The following is a 17552-nucleotide window of genomic DNA, read 5'->3' as shown; positions in this document are numbered from 1 at the left end:
CTTAAATTCTATGATTCTATGAATATAAAATATAGCAGAAACTATGTATATGACTGATTCTGTCAACCGTTGCTAAGTCTTCTTTTTGCAATTAAAAATAGTTTGTGTAATTTGCTAATATAAATATAAAACCTTGTTTCGTAATCATGTTGTGCTAGTCACAAACTGATGCAAATTTTTTCACTCTCAGGAAATTTTGTTAATGCCATTGAAACCTCATTTGCTTCTGGCATTGGTTGGCTGATCACCTTCTGTGCTGAGCATGGGGGTAGGTATAATAAATACTTTCCAAATAAGGCAACAGAAATAAAAGAACTTTTGTTGATGGTAGCATAATCACATCTTAGGTGATCTCAGTATTTGGAGTGTGGGTCATTTAAGTTCCATTTTAGATGCAGTTTGACAAAAGGGACATTAATAGAAAAATTATGCTTTTATGCTTCTGTGATAGACTCGTGTCTAATTAAAGCAACACTCAAGTGTAACTGCTCAGAAAGGGAACTGCAGAAATAGGTTCTAACTTTAGTTTTAAGCTCAAATGACAAATATTGCATAGGTACATGGCAGCTTGTCCAGATAGCTGAATAGAAGAAAGGATGTGTGTCCCCTTTAAACCACGAAAATTCAGCTGAATGATTTCTCTTAAGTTAGGTTTGGACATAGTAATTGGCTCTTACCACTAGTTTCGTGTCAAAGTTTAGATTCACATTATTTTTTGTAGCTGTTTGTCACTGGCTTTCTTGGAATCAGCACTGGACAACAGTATAGGAGAAAGTTACCTTGTTTGGCTGGTAGAGCTCAGTAAATGCACTACACCTTTGACAAATAAAGATTTCTCAGCCATATGAAGAGACCTTTGTTCTGCGAACTGAATAGCCAGAGCTGCAGTCTTGGATTTACATTTGTAAATAGCTTGATTTCAAGGTTTAGCTCTTTTGTTATTAAATTTTCAACTTTGGTTCAGTCAAGGAGAGGATGATGCATCTTCTTACTTAAAAAATCTGCATCAGAAGGTAACTACTCAAAATCTGGATGGGCAGTATATCATGTATTTATTATAGTGATTTATTATTTGTATCACAAAATATGGATATTTCCATTGAAATATCATTCCAAGACAGTATGTAGATACCTTTTGGATTTATTTTTTTGGAACATTAGCAAATTTTAAAGGTCAGTCTTAATACAGCAAATAAAATACTAAATGTTTTAAAACGAGAATTCTGTGTTGAGGAAGCAAGAGAATGTTATTCATGGGGCTTTTTAACTGAGAGTAGACAATCAGTAAGTGCTGATTACTAGATGCTATAACTCCAAGTTGCTGAAATACTGGATAATCAGTCAGGAGGCATACCTTTAGAAATGGTCACCTTTGTAAGGAGGAAAGGGGTAATTCTAAGCAAAAGTAGGTTGAGTGCACTAATAAGGTGAAGTTTCGTGTTAGTAAATAAATCATTTTTATTTTGCAGATTGCTTGAGTTACCAGACACGCCTCAAGCTAGCTGGCATGTTGGTAAGCAGTTTCACTTTAAAAGCATTACCTGTTATATTTAAAACAAACAAAACAAAAAAAAGAGAAGTGAAAGAATCATATTGTAGATAAAGATCTCACTGAGTTTACTGGAACCCATTAACTTTCAGAAGAGTGAAATGTTTGATTTAGTAGCTACTGAAATAACATTAAATTTTTTAAGAAATTTATAAAATATGAGCGTTAACTAATGAATTATAGTGTGATTTCCTTCCATTTTCTAAATATTGTATATAATTGCTTGTGTTGGGAACTTCAAAAGCATTTCTGAACCTGAAGTTAAAAAATGCTCTTATTTGGTTTTGTATTTGGTTTTGTTTTGTGTTGTTTCTTTTTCATTACAGGAAGGTCTTGCTAATGTAGGCTGGATGGACTGTGGCACCCAGGGTGAGCTTTGTGATAATTTAGATGTCTCATCTAGTACTACAGCATACTTTCCACCTGGAGCCACCATAAATAACAAAGAGAAAGGAGGTGTTTTGGTATGAGATGTTTTTAATTTTGTATTTAGATAAAATAAGGTGATTACCATGGTAAAGGAATGTATAAGTCATTTCCAGACTTATTACATAGAAAAGATGCTTTTTTCTATTTCATCTAAGCTTGTATGCTCTGCTATGAGTTTATATCCCTTCTGTCTTCTCAGGCAGTGATACTGGAGGTGGTCCCCAAGTTGTTGTAATGGTGGGAGAGTGAACAGGAGCACACTACAGGAGCAGCAGCCTGTAGCTCTGCCTAGCCACCTCCTCAGGAACCTCCCTGAGCAGCTGTGGGGGTCCAGGGGTAGGATGTGCTCAGTTACCACCCAACTAGCAGCTAGTTCTAAAGCTGCTACCCAGCTATCCTGGGCAAGCTTGAGAGTCTCTTCTCCCAGGTTAAAAGTGATAGGACAAGAGGAAATGTCCTCCAGTTGTGCCAGGGGCAGTATAGATTGGATATTAGCAATCATTTCTTCAACGAAAGGGTTGTCAGACATTGGCACAGGCTGCCCAGGGAAGTGGTTGAGTCAGTAACCCATGAGATCTTTAAGAGATGTGTAGTTGTGGCACCTGGGGACATGATTTAGTGGTGGACTTGGCAGGGCAGGGGTAATGATTGGAGTTGATGATCTTACGAGGTCTTTTCCATCTTAAATGATTCTATGGTTTGCCATGTGCCTCTAATTTTTTATTCCAGAAAGAATATGCCCCAGGTATCACAAGTCTGAGAAACACTACTCTGACGTGTGTGATAAAAGTACTCCTACAGTGTCTGTCACTGCAGATTATGCTGTTCAGCTCTGTTCTAATATTGCTACCTCCTCCTACATTTATATGGTAGTTTTAACTTCTTTAATTGTTGGGAGATATTTCTGTTTGAAGTAGAGCTTTTTCTTTTATTGTCACTACTGTTATCTGTATCTTTAAAAGAAGGAAATCAAATTTGTAACTTGCCTGCTTTGAACCTTGTAACTTACTAACTCTGAGTTACTGGTTCATATTGCTTCTTAAGGAAGGTTGTAAAACTGGATTGGAAGTCTGGTAAACTCAGTTGTTGGATTTGGCTTGAAATTTGCATTTCAGACTTTTAGTCCCTGTCTGGACAAAATATGATATCTTGAGTTTAATGTTGTTGGCAAATGAGCTAAAAAGCAGGATTCTGAGAGTGATGTTTGTGAAATTATATACATGAAAAAGAAGTTATCAAACAACATACTAACTTTATCCTCCAGTTGATGGAAAGGAGCAAATGAGAATAATTTCCCCAACACTTTGAGTACTAATCATCAATAATCAGGTTGATGTTTGTAATTCCATATAACAACGACAGTTAATTTTCTGTCCTAGTTTCTTAACTCCTTGGATGCCAGAGAAATATATCAGGAAGTAATGCAGCATCTACCAGACTTTGAAATTATCTCTGCAGAATCATTAGAGGTAAGTTTTTTAAAAATATGTTAAGATTTCTTCAAATAATATATTTTTATTGTAATTTTTTACATTTTTCAAATCCCGTTGACACAACAACCTAGTATTTAACTGAAAATTACTTCTTTTTAATATGTACCCAAAATTATTTAACATTTGTTTATCTACATTTAATTTTGTTGTTTAGCAAACCAACTAAAATAAGGGGAAATTTCACAGGAAAATAGAAAACCACAGAATTTGCCATTGCAATTCACTCTGCAGCTGTAACTTTCCAGTTATTTTTTTAAATCAGCTACATTATAGAGAATTCTGTTTTAAATGTATTTTGTTCAGTAATGTAAGAAAGAAAAAAGTACTTGTTAATCTATGGTAAATTATGTATGAACTGAAATTAAGAGTCATAAAAGTAATTTATGTCTTGGAGGAAAAAAAAAAAAGAGGAAGCCTTTTTTTCACCCTTGTAGTTGCACTTAGCAGAATGATTTACAATAGGAAATGCCCATGGAAACAAAAAGTATACAGGGTTTTTCTCAGATTTTTTCCTCTTTTCTGACTATGATGCAGTAAAAGGAAGTTTAGTGGAAGGAGCACACAAAAGAATATGTTGAGTGGAGAGGTCACTCAGAGATTAGATGAATAATTGGGCATTTTCTTTTATAAAACACAACAGGATTTTACAGGTTTGTATAGTTAGGAGTAATTTTTGTCCTGTGTTTTTGTTTTCTTTCCCTTTATTTGAAGGACCGTTTGGCTCATCACCGGTGGCTGCTTTTCTTCCAGTTTGGGGACAGTGATAAATCAAATGTACAGGAATTTAAGAAACTTAAATTTTTACTTAAAGATGAACATATTCAGGTAAGACTTCTCACTCATCTAGTGTTAAATACCATTTACATTCCAAGAGCAAGTCAGTATGGTTTTCATTGTTATTAGCTGTTACTACCACCTGCCACTTCTGGTACTGAAAGAGATTTACTTTCACATGGTAGAGCTGCAGTAAAGTTTTTAATTTAAAGCAAGCAATTGAGTTACCCATACAGCTTGTATAATTAAAGTAGCTAGAAAAGATTGTCTTTTAAATCTGCTCTCTCATGGGAAATGTTGCTGCAGATCTCATTCAGTTAACAAATAGAGTTAAGAATTCAACATCAAATCTATGGATATTTTAATTATTCAGAAAACCCTGTGATCATGTTGAACATGTTCTTAATGAAAAGAAATTCAAACTTTGTACTAAAGGCCTATGGATTGTGTTATTCTATAAGGTATGGGGGGTTTTCTTATTTGTTGCTTTGACTAGAAGAATTTTAATGCCACATTTATTTTAGGTGTCTTTTTGTTTCCTTGCTATTTTATATGGAGGGGGTAAAAAGGGAATTCTTTAAGGTTTTATTCCTGATTTTGGCCTTTAAATTAAAAATTAGCAAGCAACGTAATTTAGCTGTCTAGGAGTTTTCCTTGAACATCATACTTTAAGACCTCTGTTGCTTATAAAAATGCTACTACTTTTCCATACTTTTACCTTTTTTTGTAGCTCTTACTGCTTTTCAAAATATGTTAATCTATATAAATTAGTCTGCTTTTATTAAAATTTTCTGTTAAATAGGTTGGCAGGTTTGACTGTCTTTCCTCACCCACCATCTGCAACAAACTGTATGTCTATCAGCCTTGTTTAGCAGTCTTCAAAGGAAAAGGGACTGGCGATTATGAAATTCATCATGGTAAGGGAAACTTTGGCAGCTTTAAGTCATTACATAATCACTTTGAGATGACAATATATTTGGCAAACTGCATTTGTTTTCCCAAAGAACAGATTTGTAGCTTTTAATATTGGCTGATTTTCCTCTGACTGTACTGTAGCCTTGCACAAACTTAGAATTTCCTGTGTTTTTTGCTATTTTTCCTGGGTAAAAAGTCATCAGATGCCAGGAGATGTGTTTACTATCCTGTCTGTTTCAACATCATTTACATAATTGCATACAAGTAAAATCTTTGAAGCTGATCAGGACAGCTTCTGCTTTGGGTAGGATAACAAAGAATGCTGTAAGACACACCCTTCACAGAAGCTTAATGTGCTAGTTACACAGTGCAGCCAACTTGAGAAACTTGGGTTCTGTTTCATGTGTCACTGCACTAAAACTAGTTCCATGCTTTGTTAACTTCCATCCAAGAAAAGGTATATTGAGACTTTTACCACTTATTTTCATTTTCAACATAGCAGTTTCCTCTCTGGAAAGTTTGGAACTATGTTACTATGTGCTGCTAAGAGGATTCAAAAATGCTGGTTCAAGAAGAATGGAGACTGAAGCAGAGATATAGCTTGCAGAAATAGGTGTAGCTTCATCCAGAATGTGGCATAAGGCAGTTATGCAAGATGAAGTTCTCCTTTTTCAGCCTCTGAAGTATTAGAAGCAGCTTGCTAGAAATAAGTCAGAACCTCAGTACTGTAATAAACAAGAAAGGAGAAAAGTTTTTGACTACTTAGAAAAGGGACTACTTACAGAAGTCCCTTGACTACTTATGTAAGGGGGAGAGGTGATCCCATACATCTAATGATTGCTGCTAGGAAAAGCTTAATATACTTTTTGCCATTTCCACTCCTGCAGAGGACCTAAGAAAGGGTCTTATTCATACAGCATTTTTACAGTGTAAGAGAAGTACATTGAACTACAGTGTATACTTTTATTTGTTCTTAATGGTTTGGTTTACTATTTACAAAATAGATGGCATCCAGAATGTGCCATTAGTTATGTCACTCCAGTGTTTATGACAATATAATACTCAAAGGAATCAGGCTTTTTTATATGCTATATTGATAGGCTTCAATGGTTTAAAATCTAAGGACATTAATAAATCTTACTTACTCATTGTGCAGTGACTTCAGATTTGATTACCTTGAAGTTCTTATTCTTGGTTCATTTCAAGACCAGTTTTAATTTCTGCTGACAAATATGTATACAGAGGGTGTGAAGAGACTTTCTTTGCCCATTGGACCTGTGCGAGCAGTGACTTCACTTTTACTCCTAAATAGCTGTGATTTATCAGTATCATTTATTTTGCTTGAAGTTTTTACTGTGTCAACCTCTTTGCCAAGTCAAGCGTATCTGGAATAGTAAGTTTTTAATTCCAGCACTAGTAAGATGGTAAAACAGCCAATAGTCCAGTCACAAAAAATGCAGTCATTTTGTTTGACAAACACATGTTTTGTCTTGGATAAAACATTTATTTTGCTAGTATTGGGTAACTGTCCGGTTTAATATTTAGCAAAATATCAACTATCACCTACAGTATGTCCTGCCTCTGTAGGTTTGGACAGTTTAACATTGTCTTCCTGAGAAAAAGCAAGTCAGTATCTGTTAAGTTTATTAAAGCAGGCAGTGTTTAAAGATCAGACAAAGGAACTGAAAGATTCCTGTTGCTATCACAGTGTTTTTTAATGACACCTCTTGTGAGGTAAAATAAAATTTCCTTTCTACGTTGTTCTTTGAAGGAAAGAAAATCTTATATGACATTGTTGCATTTGCCAAAGAAAGTGTTAACTCCCATGTCATCACACTGGGACCTCAGAATTTTCCTGACAAAGAGAAGGAACCATGGCTTGTGGATTTCTTTGCACCGGTAAATATTTAATGTGTACATTTTCCTTCTTCTGAAATCTGTTCTGTAGCTATGTAACAAGGTACTAAGAAGTATCTTGAAATCATCCTTCAGCATCATGAGATTGTAATTCCTCATTCCTTGGCGGCAGTAGTTTGTAGACTGTGTGGGTGTTGTATTTAGTGGAGTCTGTTGTCAAAGCAGCATATTAGTAATCTCAGACATTCTTCTGAGAGCCAGCTGCAGGGAAAATAATTGCATTTCCTTGCATTTTGTTTTCTAGTGGTGTCCTCCATGTCGAGCTTTGTTACCAGAGCTGAGAAAAGCATCAAAACATCTTTATGGTCAGCTTAAATTTGGAACACTAGACTGTACCGTCCACGAAGGGCTTTGCAATATGGTAAGCTGCAGCAACTAAAATAATGAAATATAATCCTTTCAAAGAATATTATTTTCTTCTTATTGGAGGTAAGGGGATAAGGGCAGACAATGCTTGTCCTTTGTTACTTTCATAAAGGGTAGCAAACTGAATAAGCACTAGTATCACAACTTTTTTTCAAAGGAGCAAACTATGCAAACACTGCAGGTAATATATTAATGCAAAATACAGGTCACTTTTTGTTCTGATTTCATAGTGTTACTGGAAGACTCTAGAAGCCTCAGAACTTAATAATTCTGGTTTTTTTAATGTCTTCAAACATATGGAAGATTAACAAAAAAGGACAAGCTTTTTAAAGTTTTATTTAGATGTTTTTACACACTGAAGAATTCGAATCCTGGAAGTGTCTATGTTCTATAGTAAACAATAGTTATTCATAAAGTACAAATATTTCCACCTGAGGACTGGGTATAGCTTTAAAGTTAAGGCTTAGAAGGCTCACGGATTAATTCCTGTATTTGTGGAGCACAGCAAAAGAACTACTGGCTGGTTTTTAAATTCATCACAAATTATGCCATCTCTGAATACAATTGGCACCTTCTTGGTACTGATTTGTAATGGTGTCAGATTGCCACCTGCATGTAAGTCCGAGCAGTTGTACTGTACAAACTGAGTAGATTAGCAGCTGTGAGCCACCAATACCAATGACAGTAGAGGCAAGTACAAGAAACCTAATCATTCTGTGCGATCTTATTGTCTGTTTTGTTAGCATAACATTCGAGCTTATCCAACAACAGTTGTGTTCAATCAGTCTGATGTTCATGAATATGAAGGACATCACTCTGCTGAGCAGATCTTGGAGTTTATAGAGGTATGTAAATTATAATGCTTGATGCAGTCTTGCTCTGTACACAGCTCATCCACAAATGTTCGTTAGTTGGAAGGTTCTAAGATATATTTTTTTGTTATTAATTAGACTAGGAAGATAAAGGGTGAAAAAACTTTGGACAAGAAAAGTGATCCAGCAACTGTCAGCTGGGGATTTGACACCTAATAATTAACTTCCCTATTCTGTCAAGCAATGTCTTTGAGTTCATTAGGAAATTCTCTTCCAATTTGTCAAGTAATAGTAATGATTTATGTCTCATAGAGAAAATAAAGGCATTAATATTATAGCAATTCACATTTTAAGGTGAAAATGCCGGACATACACATCTTGACATAGGAGGAGGTTCACATTTTTGTCCATTAGCCTGTTGTTCTCCACATTCTCAGCTGTCCTTGAACTTTCCTAACTTGCAGAACTGCAATTCACTGGTACTGGTCATTGTTGATGTGGAAGTTCTGGCACTCAACTTTGGTCCAGCATTCAGGTTCTCTTCTTACAGCCTGCTTATATCTGCAGGGTATTTTCCACTCTTTAAAGAGACTGTGCTCTCCTGGTAGCTCAGACAAAGCAGGTTCAAGCACACATGCAGAAACAGGTGGAGATTAGTCTTTTTCAGCTGATAACCAGAGGCCCATAGTGTGCCATATGTATTCTGCATCCCAGCCTAAATAGTATGGTTGAGTTTCATAATGCCTGTTCTTGTTGAATTTCTTGCCTTTTACCTCCTTTTATTGAGAAAGGGAAAAAAAAATCCTCTCTTTTGGAGCCTGGCTGTATTTTTTTGATAGCTTTTTCCAACAAACCAGGCATAGGATTTTTGGTTGAAGGGATGACTTTGGATGTTTCCATGCCTTTCACTGGAGTGGAGTCTTCCCTACCACAGCAGCAAGCAAATTTCACAGGACATTCTCAGAATTTGATGCAGTCTATTTGTACATGATGGCATTAAATATGGAATACCTTACTGTTGCACAGTATATGTCTATAAACTGTCTTTATTTAGGATCTTAGGAATCCATCTGTGGTCTCCCTAACACCAGAGACATTTGTTGAATTAGTTCAGAGAAGAAAACGAGAGGAAATCTGGATGGTTGACTTCTACGCTCCGTGGTGTGGACCTTGTCAGGCTTTAATGCCAGAATGGAAAAAAATGGCCAGGGTAATTGACATTCAAATATCCTTCTGCCTTTGTTTGCTTTTCTGTGGAATTACTGAGCTAGTGAAACTAGTTTCTTGAGAGATTTGTCAACTGAGAAAATCTAGAGATTAATGTTGTGGAAAAACCAGGTAATTCCTACCTGACAGTTTTATATTGTTTCAAATACAAGGTTTTATTTGGCTTTTTAAAAGATTCATACATTAATATTGTAATCCAGTTTTCCCATGTCTAGGAAACTTCAGAGTAGCCAGCTTTTATTAATGCTTCAGATAGGCAACAGCTCTGCATTTACTTAAAATATGACAAAGATTTATCAATAAATTAGATGAGAATTGGTTGAAGTAACTTGCCACTTTATTCTCAGTGTTCTTATGATCATTAGTCATCTTTAAGATAGCAGTGAGACCTTGATGAAACATCTAACTTGAATTTCAGATTAAAGAAATTCAATCTTACCCAACTTAATTATTTCCTATATTAGGAAGATTATTTTTTTTTGAGATCTTGTTTTCTTCACTGAAAGTAAGTAAATGTTAAATACCATATACACTTCAAAGCTGATTGTCAGCTGAACTACACATACTTCAAAATGGAATGGTTGGGATTGGGGAGAGTGTTTTTATTGGGCAAGGTCATTACTTTTGCAGTGTTCTCCCATTTGCAAAAGTACTATTACCTTACTGACAGCCATTCCTGGAGATGTTTCTAGGAATTTGAACTAGAAACCTTGGGGGGAAAAAAAGAAATTAGGCCTTTGGAAACAAGCCCATGATTTTCAGACATATAGAACAACTAGGAGTTCTAGCCAGGATTCTATATTCTGGTGAAATGTCTGTGAAGTATTAGTAGCTCTATAGTACATGTTCAGTAATTATCAGTTTCCCTGCCCATGCCAAATATTTTGGGCCTTTGTAACAGTACGTTCAAGACACAGGCCAGTTGTGCAACTGATAGCACATCTGCACTGGACCAGGAGCTGTCATAATTACTGGGCCTATGATAGGAAATATGGTATTCCTTATACTAAATCACACAGGTACCTCTGAGGTAAGGTAGGTGCCCCGTGAGCTATGTGCATGCAGCCTATACTAAAGTATATGTGCATGATGGGAATGCACCTGGGGTGGCTGGTTCTTACTAGATACCAGTGATCCATTTACAGGCAAGAGGAAAGCCTGGTAAGAGGATAATCATGGCCTGTTCTGTTGGGTTTGCTTCCCCCCCAACTAAGTGATAAAGACTTAAAGTATTACTGAAATTGTAGTAGTATTGATTAACACATTTGATTGTAGGTTTACTTCTTTTTCAGATGTTAAATGGATTAATCAGTGTAGGTAGTGTGGATTGTCAAAAATATTATTCTTTCTGTCACCAAGAAAGTGTTCGTGGATATCCAGAAATAAGCCTCTTTCCCCAAAAATCAAACACAGCTCATCATTATTAGTAAGTACATTGCTTCAGTTTGGGAAACATTTCATGATGTGGAACAAGACAAAGACACATCTGCTGTTGTGTAGAAAAGGTTCATCACAGCTAGTATAACAGACTATATTACTGTACTGGATGTCATTGGCTTTGTTATTTCAAACTAGCATCATTTCATTTTGCCATTTCATTTCACTTAATCCGAACTGACAATACCTTAGGAATCTTAATTTTTAGCTCTTGTTCTTTTTTTTATCACCTTTCTAACTTTAATTGCCTGTTACAATTTAACATTCTAACTTTAATTTTCTTGTTACAACAAGTAGATAATTTAAATCATGTAATATAAAAAATGTGTGAGACCTAACTGATAGAAGCAACAACCCTGTGATGTCAACAATCCCTGTCAACTATCTGTTAGCACCATTGCAAAAGTTGTCCAGTGCATGTTGTCATCCATTCATTGTGTCAAAAATCATGGAATCATAGAATTTGAGGGGTTGGAATGGGCCTTACAGATCATCTAGTCCCAACCCCTGGGTAGGGACACCTCCTCACCAGACCAGGTTGCTCAAGGACTCATCCAGCCTGGCTTTGAACAATTGGCTTTCTGAGCTGAGCTCACACTGCAGCTCATGGTGAGCTTCTCATCCACCATCATGCCCAAGTCTCTCTCCTCATTGCTGGTCTCAGATATTCTAATGGAAATAAAATCTGGCCACAAACAAACTGCCTGTCCCTCTACTTCACAGTACTGTTTGAAGATGCAGGGATTTTAAGAGGCACATACATATTTAAAGACAGATAACCACCTGAAAGAGCAGATGTGTTGCTTCATTATTTTACAGATTGGAAAGTTGTATCATATGCTGGCAGATAATAAATTGTAATGCCACCTCATTGTAGTGTATAATAGCAGACTTCAGTAGCTTTCCCCATTGCACTGCTTGCTTTCATTCACTTCTATATAAAGTTTCTCTTAAAAATAGAATTATTTCTTTTCTTGTTTAAAACAACTACATTGATGAATGACTGTTAAATGTCAAATTTCTAATCACGAGTCAGCAAAGGTATGGAAATTTGTGTCTTAAAAGAAAGATCACCAAAAACTATCAGATCAGATTTTGACCAGGTAACTGTTGTGTTAAAAAGTTGTAAATCAGTGGATATGAATCCTGATTTAATCTTTTCTGTTTTAAACCTGGCCTTGGAATTTCAAAACTAAGCAATGCCCTGAAAGTCCAAATACTAAATCCTTGTCCAGGTAACTAGTTTGTCTGGCTTTCTACTGTCAAATTGAGGGAAATGTATACAAGTAATGATTGTTTCATTGTAATGAATGAGCATAACTAGAAAATATATTAAGATATTCCATTTTAGTTGTCATGTTTCTTAGAGCCTGCAATTTTTTCTCAAGTTATTACCAAAGATCCTTAATCCAAAATAGTTCTAGCTATCAAAGCTTCTGTGTTCCCCTGACATAGGATTTTGTTCTTTCTTCATCTTCTAGTCCTTAATTCTGTAGGCAGAAGTATATTAACAAGACTTCTATGTATTCAGATTTGAAGGCAAAGTAGAAATACATCCTAAAATATATGCATTTAAGATCATTTATTTGATTCTCTCAAGTCTTCTGAGGTTTTTGGTTTTTTTCAAACATGAACTACTGTGCAACTGGACCTTTGTTTTTAATCTGTTTATAGTAGCTACAATGGATGGCACAGAGATTCGTACTCACTGAGAGGTTGGGCATTAGGGTAAGTTACTTCATTAAACATTGTTCATTAGCTGCTTATATAGTTTGCTTGCTAGGAGAAATAGATATTTAAATGCCATGTACATCAAGAATTAAAAACATTTGGGTATAAGTATTTCTTAATTTAAAACATTAAGGTTTCTAGTTCTTTAAATAGCATATTCCATATTGTCCACCCATTCCCTGGAGACCATATTATTATTTTGTTTATGACTTTTAAAAAGTCATTCTATTTTAGCACGAAATGTGAAGTAGGGATCTTCAGACAACTGATATTCCTAATTTCAGAAACTTTCCTTAAATGGAATTTGAATATTGTTTGAAGTTTTGAATGTGTTATGACTGTTATTCTTCCCTTCTGCACAGATATTTGCCACAAGTGTCTGTAGACCTCACTCCTCAGAGCTTCACAGAAAAGGTTCTGAATGGGAAAGATCACTGGGTCATCGATTTTTATGCTCCTTGGTGTGGACCTTGCCAGAATTTTGCTCCTGAATTTGAGATCCTTGCACGGGTAGGTTTGCAACTATATTAGCAGATTCTGACACTCATAATGGTTAGAATGTTGGTCATCAGCACTTTAGTTCGTAGCAGTCATCCCAAAACCACAATACTCCAATGAGCCTCCTTATTCTAGGTCCCACATAGCCCGTGGGTGTTGTCTCTTGCACAGACACACACACCCTCTTTTCAGACAGATTTCAACTTAGGATGGGGTGACCTTTGGAGCTGTAATGTACTTTTGTGCTTTACCCTGAATTCAAGTACAAGTGCTCTGCTGAACACACAGTAACTCCTGATACAAGGTTAACGGTGTGGGAAGCAAGCAGCAACTATGCTGAAGTATGTGAAAGATTGGAGCAACATTTATTTTTTGTTTACTTTTAGCTGCACTGCTGGCTTCTTCCAGTTATTTGCCTAGTCACCCATGGAAACCTGAAGTTTGTTACTAATAAACATTTCTTTTTAGGCCATCAAAGGAAAAGTAAAAGCTGGAAAAGTAGACTGTCAGGCATATGCTCACACCTGTCAAACTGCTGACATCAGAGCCTATCCTACTGTTAAGTTTTACCCCTACCAAGGAGCAAAGGTAAAGTGTCACCTGCTGGTGAGCAGGTACTGTTAGTAGATGCATTTCATTTCACTTGAAGACTGAAGAGAATATTTCTGTAATGTATTAAAGTACACTATTTATATATTTCAGAGATACAGTAATAATCAGTTTCAGCAATACTTAAAATAGTAGGACAGTGATACAGTAATAATAAATTGTAAATTAATAGAACAGTAACTAAAATATGGGCTTATCCAGAACCAGAGTTTAATTTTTTGGGGTCTTAGGTGACAAAATGTTTTTCAATATTTATCAATTCCACCACTGGCTACCCAATAGCAGGCAGTCTCTCTCCAAATGAAATGTGGATAAGTTCGTTTTGGCTAAAGAGAAATATAATGAAGTGTTGTGATTATATTGAAAGAATAACTTTGACTTAAATAATTTAATTTAAGATAAAAATTGATAAAAAAGATAATAGTTGTGTTCTGCTTCAAACACAAACCTTATCAAACCATTTCCATTATCAGTTCTGACTCTGAGATCAACATTTCCTACTAACAGAGTAGTAGTAAATGAAAAAGATTCAAAGTTTGCAAATAGTTCTAGGAAATTGCGTTTATTCTTGTAAAACTGTTACATTTCAAAAATATCAGTCTTCTTTTTAAATGTATTAATGCTGAAGAGAAAGTATTCAATGCATTCTGATAGTTAAGCCAATCCTCATAATTATACTTTTCCCTTTTTTTAACTGAATCTCTTATGGGAAGTTCTAGAAATCCTTCCCTGCACAATCCCATCAAATTCAATGATTTGTTTGTGGTAAAGAGTAAAGGCTTTTCAGGTCTCAAAAGTAGTGACCCACACTGAGAGATTTCATAAACATAGATTACAAAGTGGCAGGATTTATAATAGCTACAGTAAATATTTAGCTGAATAATGTGAGCAAATTGAAGCTTTTTCAGGTTTTGTTAAGGATCAAGATGAAATTTGTGTAGTTTTGAAAACGAGCAGCTAAGAGTGGTTCTATATATAAAGACAATCAGCATTGTTTAAGCAGAGACAAAAATATATCCATGCATCACAAATCAACCTATGAGAGCCATTGTCTTCTTCCCTGCATTCCTCTTGAATTTTGTCTGAAAGCAAGCAGATTCCTAGTCAGTGTAAAAGTGTGTGACATATTACCCATACTCTGTTTTGCTTTGTTTGTTTTTTTTAAGAAAAATATTCTTGGGGAATACATAGACAGCCGAGATGCAAAAGGTATTGCCGACATTTTGAATGAGAAATTAGAAGCAATGCAAAATAAAGGAAAAAGAAAAAAATCTAGAAATAAGGTAAGAACACTTCCTGTGGGGCCTTTTGAAAAAGACTTGCTGTAAAGAACAGCTGTTTAAAATTGTTAGTGTTTGTTCTTTGTCCATGAAGTATTAAATGCTGTATCTTTAAATAGTATCAGGTACACTTTACTTCCAGTCTTGTTTTGGTTACTATTATTCATTCAAACTCAGTTCTCCATCTTGAACACTGAAGTTGCAACATCAGTTATAGCAGGATTTTATGGGACATGGCACAGCTGTGTTAAAGTTAGATGGTTGAGTTGCACTGTATCCTTAAGTTGTACTCCTGAGACTAGATTTAGTAGGCAGACACCAGAGGCTGATCAGTGCAAGACTGGGATTTGCATTTTACCTCAGCAAGAAGATACTAACACACCTATTAACTACACTGAATTCTATTTAAGAAACGTTTGTCCATTTGAAAAATTAGTACTGCAGAAAAAAATTATATCACAAGAAAAAATATTTGCATTGGTACTTTTAGAATAACTTGGTTGTTTATTTTCTTGTCACTAGGATGAACTCTGACTGGTACAGAAGGTAGATATGATTCAAAATATTCTGAAGCTGTGAATTTAGAAGACACCACAAGGAAAATATAAGGATGATTAATTTCATGGCAGGACAAGAGAGATGAAAACTAGTTTGAGTTCCCAGGCATATGTGACTGTATGAATTCTGTTAAACTGTGTGGAGATGAATACATTTTGGTTTTGGTGGAGGCATTCAATGTTTCTGCATGTCCTTCTTCGGATAGACCAGCTCCCTTCTTCCTGGTAAAACATTGGAGTTGACCAGATAATGTGGACTGTATCACTTTTGCCTACCCATTTAACTAGTTCCTTATATTTTTTTCTGTCTCTCTTCAATTGCTTTTTGAATGTGGCACTCAGCCTATGGCTGAATATGCACTCAAACCACTCTGCAATGCAGAAACATAATGAGGGATTGTCTATTTGAAAGACAAATGGTTGTACCTGATGATTATTCTGCTTTGGGGTTGCATTATTGTTTAGTCAATTGTTAAGAAATAAAATCAAGAACTGGTAGCAGGATCGGTTTATTGAATTCAATTGCTCTTGACCTTGAGTGGATTACTATACTGTGGCACTGATGGTGCTGCCTGGATGATCAGAACTTTGAAGAACTTCTTTAGTTTTTTGGTTTGGTTTTGGGATTGTGTTTTTGCCTTTTTTTAAGTAAGGAAAAAAAATAAAGGAATTCAAACTCAGTGTTTCATTGACTTTGAAAATGTAGGTTATGTCATAGAAGGATCTGGTTAAGTCATTAGGTCATATCTTTTACTATTGTCTTTTTAAGTATTTAAATAGGAATGTATTGTGTGGTCATATTTAGCCTATATTGGCATTAACACTTTCCCTCTTTCTGCAGACATGTTTTGGCTGGTTGGTTTTCACAGAATCTTTAGGCAAGCAGGATAGCAAGTGCCTTCTTTAAGTTAATAATGAACACTGTACATTGCAAAGTCTCCTCATACTTCCCACTCTAAAGAGTAATATTTTTCATAGCTTCTAAATAGACAAGAAAAATTACACAAGCCAACGCAACATCTGCAAATGAATGTTTCATGTTTTCAATAAAATGCTACTGAAAACTTGTCAGATGGACTTTTCTGCTTCTCTCCATGGATTTAGATCTGGCATTACTAGTCAGTGTAGTATGAGTATTACAAATTTGTAAATACATTGTTATCTACAAGTAATTTATTTCAAGAAGGCAGCAGCAACAAATGAAATGCTAATAACTAGGAGACATTCAAATGTTTCTTCTACGTTCAGTGGTGCCTCTATTGATATGTGGTCATGCAGCATATTATTCTGAGAGAGAAGAGAATGTATTGCACCTATTTTTTAATAAAGTAGATCTTTCCACATCCAAATCAAACTTCAAACTCAATCACAGCCAAAAATTAAAATTATAATACAAACTCTGTTTTGGTCAGTTTTTGCCTGTCACTGTGACTGCAGTTCCCACCTTCTGCCCTCTTCCTGGAGAATGAGGTCATGGTTAGATACTCCAGGATCCTACTGTTAAAAATCTAATAAAAATAACCTACTATAGGCATTTGTACAGTTTCTTCTTTATATATATTTCTTTTATATACAGTGATTCCTGGCAGTCTCCTCTGTAAGACAGGGGTAACATAAGAATATTCTGGCTTTGCTATGGCTTTACTCATACTTCAGCGCATTGTAAAAAGTTATCACTTCTTTCTGGTTTAGTTATTTGAAGCAATACAGGTAACTATTATGAAAAGAAAAACTACTACCCTCATCAAAATATCCTCCACCCTGACTTACTTTGTCCAGGCTCCTGGCTTTGAAACTCATTTATGCTGTGGGTAGGAGGATTTAGTTTAAATGTCAATAGAGCCTTGTTTTGAGATGTAAATCATAGAATTCATCGGGTTGGAAAAGACCTCAAAGATCATCAAGACCAACCCTACTGTCCTTACTGGACGATGGCACTAAGTGCCATATCCAGTCTC

General features: G+C 35.5%; 1 protein-coding gene across 1 annotated transcript; it reads left to right on the top strand.

Moving 5' to 3' along the window:
* Positions 1–190: 190 nt before the first annotated feature.
* Positions 191–16061, top strand: DNAJC10 (DnaJ (Hsp40) homolog, subfamily C, member 10; the record flags this gene model as incomplete). The annotated part of the gene is made up of 16 exons (XM_009069273.1): positions 191–268; positions 1470–1513; positions 1876–2013; positions 3358–3447; positions 4183–4296; positions 5048–5162; positions 6932–7059; positions 7322–7438; positions 8187–8288; positions 9310–9465; positions 10775–10908; positions 12594–12647; positions 13013–13160; positions 13617–13736; positions 14924–15040; positions 15560–16061. Coding segments are annotated over 16 exons (1667 nt in total), but the record flags the coding sequence as incomplete, so codon positions are not given.
* Between the last annotated feature and the right edge of the window lie 1491 nt (positions 16062–17552).

Source organism: Acanthisitta chloris, unplaced genomic scaffold (assembly GCF_000695815.1).
Source record: "Acanthisitta chloris isolate BGI_N310 unplaced genomic scaffold, ASM69581v1 scaffold21782, whole genome shotgun sequence".
Taxonomy (NCBI): Eukaryota; Metazoa; Chordata; class Aves; order Passeriformes; family Acanthisittidae; genus Acanthisitta; species Acanthisitta chloris.
This window is presented reverse-complemented; position numbering and strand designations above follow the sequence as displayed.